The sequence below is a fragment of the Telmatherina bonti genome (genome assembly GCF_933228915.1).
Source record: "Telmatherina bonti genome assembly, chromosome: 4".
NCBI classification, from domain to species: domain Eukaryota; kingdom Metazoa; phylum Chordata; class Actinopteri; order Atheriniformes; family Telmatherinidae; genus Telmatherina; species Telmatherina bonti.
The window spans coordinates 35958368-35963439 of record NC_136622.1 but is presented as its reverse complement, the minus strand read 5'-3'; the positions used below and the strand labels follow the sequence as shown (position 1 = coordinate 35963439).

The 5072-nt window shown below is 40.5% G+C and overlaps 1 protein-coding gene across 1 annotated transcript in view; it reads left to right on the top strand.

Annotated features, from left to right (window-relative positions):
- Positions 1-804: 804 nt before the first annotated feature.
- LOC306754579 (ras-related protein Rab-7L1-like) overlaps positions 805-5072 on the top strand; it is a gene marked incomplete at both ends in the record, with an annotated part of 7945 nt that continues 3677 nt past the window's right edge. The window contains one exon of the mRNA XM_079238597.1: positions 805-922. Coding sequence (XP_079094723.1) covers positions 805-922 — 118 coding nt within the window. The remainder of the gene's footprint in view (positions 923-5072) is intronic.

Below are 5072 nucleotides of genomic sequence, written 5' to 3'. Positions count from 1 at the left end.
TTATTTAGCAAAAAAGGTCATGGAAACGCAGCTAGCTTGAAGCCAGATTTAAGTATCTGTGGTTCTGTTTTAAGTTGTCTGTTTAAAGGTTTGAACAAAATATAAAAGATAACTAGATTCTCTAATAACAGAAATGTACATAAATAAGGCTCTTATGATGAAAACAGCAAAGGTTACCAACAAACAAACCACTCATAATCTCTAAATAAGACTAAAGTGGAAGCTCTGAGTGATACTAAATAAAGAGCCACTTGGGAGCTAAGCGAGTCTACTCTTCTAAAATAGTCGGGTCAAAAGAGTCGATTCATTGAAGATAGCCGAAGGTCTTATCATTAGAGCGCACCAACTGCAACAGTATCCCCTTTTCTCCATTCAGGTCGTCTGCAGAGACTCAGTAACAGCTTCCTGCTTTTAAGTACAGTTTATGTCTCTGTACTATCTATCATGTGTTACAACTTCCCTTTTCAGCAGGAGGCAAAACCAGTTCAGCTACCGTTGCTTTCCACACAGACACAGTCAGTATGACACGAATATGTTTTGGTTTTAAATAGGTTAGCTCATTAGGAAACATGGTGATTTAAGGATGGGTTAGAATAAATTCAAAGGTTAAACACTTAACAGCATTTGAAATATAGAAAAAAGGAGCTAAATGTGAGTAAAATCTCAATGTGTTGTGGTTCAGCATGTTTGTAGTTTTGCAGAAGAAAGCCTTGCCTGTAAAAAAAAATCACATTTCCTGTTTGAACTTTGAGCTTTTGGCAGCTTCACATTAAACTTCCTCACATGATGTCTGACGGAGGAGCGATGACCGAGCAGCTGCTGAAAATCCTGATTGTTGGCGATGGATGTGTTGGGAAGTCTTCCTTTGTGCATCGCTATGTCAGTGGACAGTTCAACCGCTCATACAAGATGACCGTAGGAGGTACGTATCATACAAGATGACTGACCAAAGGAGGTATGTGTCTTGTTCTGGAGGGGAAATAAATGTCCCAGCCTCTCCAACTTGAATATACAATATGTGTCTGTATTGTTCACCAGGTAAAAAAAACTGCTAACATGTTGTGGAAATTTTAGGAAAGTCAGTAACACTTTCCTTTCAGAGCTTTTTCTGCCTGTAAAACCAGCTTTTATGAGATTACAGGCTCTTTCAAAGAGCTTCAAATAATACAGCTGTGTGCGTGATCTGGTCTGCATGAAACCTTAATTCATGCAAAAAACCAGTAACAAGTACTGACACTGTTGCTCTAACTTGTGCTAGTACTCAGTTTATTTATTACCTCTGCCAAAGAGCTGTCGGAACTCATGTTTTTGCCTAAGTTTATCTGTTATGATAAACAACTTTACACAAAATTTCCTGGAAAATATTCATTATGTTTCTTTAAGAACCGGTCCTGGTCTAACTGCGACTCTGATCTGGATCTGGGTGCAGGAATGTTGTGAAGGATTCTTCCTCATTATGAGATAGAACCATTTTCAGTGTTTATGCGTATAACTCTGCAATGGTGAGAAAATCCAGGAGAAGTTCCCAACAGGTTTTCCACGATATCAAAGATAGATGTGGACCATCCAGAACAGGAACATCGTTCTGAATACTACCATCGAGAACAAGAGCAACGTTCTGAATACTACCATCCAGAACAAGAACAACATTCTGGATACTACCATCTAGAACAAGAACAACGTTCTGAATACTACCATCCAGAACAAGAACAACATTCCAGATGCTACCATCCAAACAGGAACAACGTTCTGAATACTACCATCCAGAACAGGAACAACATTCCAGATACTACCATCCAGAACAAGAACAACATTCTGGCTACTGCCATCCAGAACAAGAACAACATTCCAGATACTACCATCCATAACAGGAACACATTCTGGATACTACCATCCAGAACAGGAACAACATTCTGGATACTACCATCCAGAACAGGAACAACATTCTGGATATGACCATCCATAACAGGAACAACATTCTGGAGACGACCATCCAGAACAGGAACAACATTGTGGAGACTACCATCCAGAACAGGAACAACATTGTGGAGACTACCATCCAGCACAAGAAGAACATTTTGGATACTACCATCCAGAACAGAAACAGCATTGTGGATACTACCCTCCATAACAGGAACAACGTTCTGAATAATACCATCCAGAACAGGAACAACATTCTGGATACTACCATTCAGAACAGGAACAACATTCCAGATACTACCATCCAAAACAAGAACAATATTCTGGAAACTACCATCCAGAACAAGAACACCATTCTGAATACTACCATGCAAAACAGGAACAACGTTCTGGATACTACCATCCAGAACAGGAACAACATTCTGGATACTACCATCCAGAACAGGAACAACATTCTGGATACTACCATCCAGAACAGGAACAACATTCTGGATACGACCATCCAGAACAGGAACAACATTCTGGAGACTACCCTCCAGAACAGGAACAACATTGTTGAGACTACCATCCAGCACAAGAAGAACATTCTGGATACTACCATCCAGAACAGAACCAGCATTGTGGATACTACCCTCCATAACAGGAACAACGTTCTGAATAATACCATCCAGAACAGGAACAACATCTGGATACTACCATTCAGAGCAGGAACAACATTCCAGATACTACCATCCAGAACAAGAACAATATTCTGGAAACTACCATCCAGAACAAGAACACCATTCTGAATACTACCATGCAAAACAGGAACAACGTTCTGGATACTACCATCCAGAACAGGAACAACATTCCAGATACTACCATCCAGAACAGGAACAACAGTCTGGATACTACCATCCAGAACAGGAACAACATTCTGGACACTGCCATCCAGAACAAGAACAACATTCCAGATACTACCATCCAGAACAGGAACAACATTCTGGAGACTACCATCCAGAACAGGAACAACATTCTAGAGACTACCCTCCAGAACAGGAACAACATTGTGGAGACTACCATCCACCACAAGAAGAACATTCTGGAAACTACCACCCAGAACAGAAATAGCATTGTGGATACTACCCTCCATAACAGGAACAACGTTCTGAATAATACCATCCAGAACAAGGACAACATTCTGGGTACTACATCCAGAACAGGAACAACATTCTGAATACTACCATACAGAACAGGAGCATCATTCTGAACATCCAGAACAAGAAGAACATCCAGAACAAGAAGAACATTCTAGATACTACCATCCACAACAGGAACAACATTCTGGATACTACCATCCAGAACAAGAACAACATTCCAGATACTACCATCCAGAACAAGAACAACATTCTGGATACTACCATCCAGAACAAGAACAACATTCTGAATACTACCATGCAGAACAGGAGCAACGTTCTGGATACTACCATCCACAACAGGAACAACATTCTGGATACTACCATCCAGAACAGGAACAACGTTCTGCATACTACCATCCAGAACAGGAACAACATTCTGGATACTACCATCCAGAACAGGAACAACTTTTCATCACTGCGAGAGAACAAACATGCAACAAACACCACAATATAGCCAAGACACAGTGGATTTATTATTAATGGTTCTGGAATCTGATAGTGGATCCATATAAGATGGATGTAGAACCAGAACATCGGCTGGAAATAGCTGATTGGTGGAGGTCTGCGCCCCGCGAGAGCTTTTCTAATTTGTTTTGTAGATGATCTCAAAGTTTGTAATTTCATTACCTTACAGGTCAGAACATAGGTGTCAAACCCCCCCCCCCCCAGACCAATTTAGCACGTAGTGTAATTATATTTGGCCCATGAGGCGATACCAAATGACTACTAGAGCTGACCCACCGGTGGGTAAATGGCACATATACTGCCAATATGACAAATCCCACAATGTTCTGGTGGTGGCTTGGTGCGTCAGTTAGGACAGGACCTCCTCCTTTGTAGACAGTAGTCATAGCAACCTCACGATTCTGCAGCAGAGATGGCAAAATAAGCCCTTTAATGAGGGAGTGTGTGTGACCTTGTGTACTAAGAGAAAAAACAAGCATTTTCAAACGAGCGCCTGAACGGAGGTGTGATTTTACCACCAAGGCTCATTGTCATGTCTGGAAGATTTTTTCAATAAATATCAATGTTGACCCACAAGTTTGTCCAATTTTAAACTTTGGCCCACTGAATTTTTAAGGTTCACTTAAATATTCACTGAATATTCAAGTTTCACCTAAATATTCAATAAGACTTCACTAACTGCGCAAACAGAGCTTTAACCTCTGTTTGCACAGTTAGTGAAGTCTTACTGACCCCATGCAGTGATTTTCAGTCGAATCATGTCTGCTTTTAATGAGTGTATAAATATAAAAACAGGACATAAGAGACTTATTAAGTGAAAGGTTCATAGGGATTAGCAGAGTTTGAGGGGTGGCTGCTCTGTGATGTGGTTTTCAGGGGGAGGGGTGGCACCATGAAGGGGGTCACTAGCAGAGCAGATAGACCAGTAAAACGTGCTGGCTCTGTGGTGGTGTTGTGGTGCAGTCTATCATGGCGGTGGCAGAGAACATGTCAGTGGGAGATAAGCTCTGCATGCCGCGGTCACTGCATGGAGGAGCTGGTTCAGCAGGAGCTGCTGTCACTGAGCTGCTCTACAGACTCATGGAAATCCTCCGTATCCGCCACAGATAATGTCTGGCAACATGAAAAGATTGTCACCTGCAGGTCACTTTACCGTGACACGTCCCACTCTCAACCTGACTCATCATGTTCGCTTATTATAAGCAAACAGATTTGTTTACTCAGTGACACTTTAATTCCCTCCACTATTTTTGTCATTATTTTATTTTTATTATTCATGTTTATTTTTCTTTTTATATTCTTTTTCTGAGAAAAACTAATTGAGGTCCATTATTATGCGTTTAAATTGCTTTTATTGACATAAAAATGTAAAAGAATATTATTCTGTCCATGTTTTTTTTCCATCAAAGAACAAAATTTTAAACATCCGCTTCAAAGTTTTCTACATTACTTAGATAAGTTCAATTTTAACAGTCAAACTACAAAATATTTGAGCTGAAGTTCAAGATG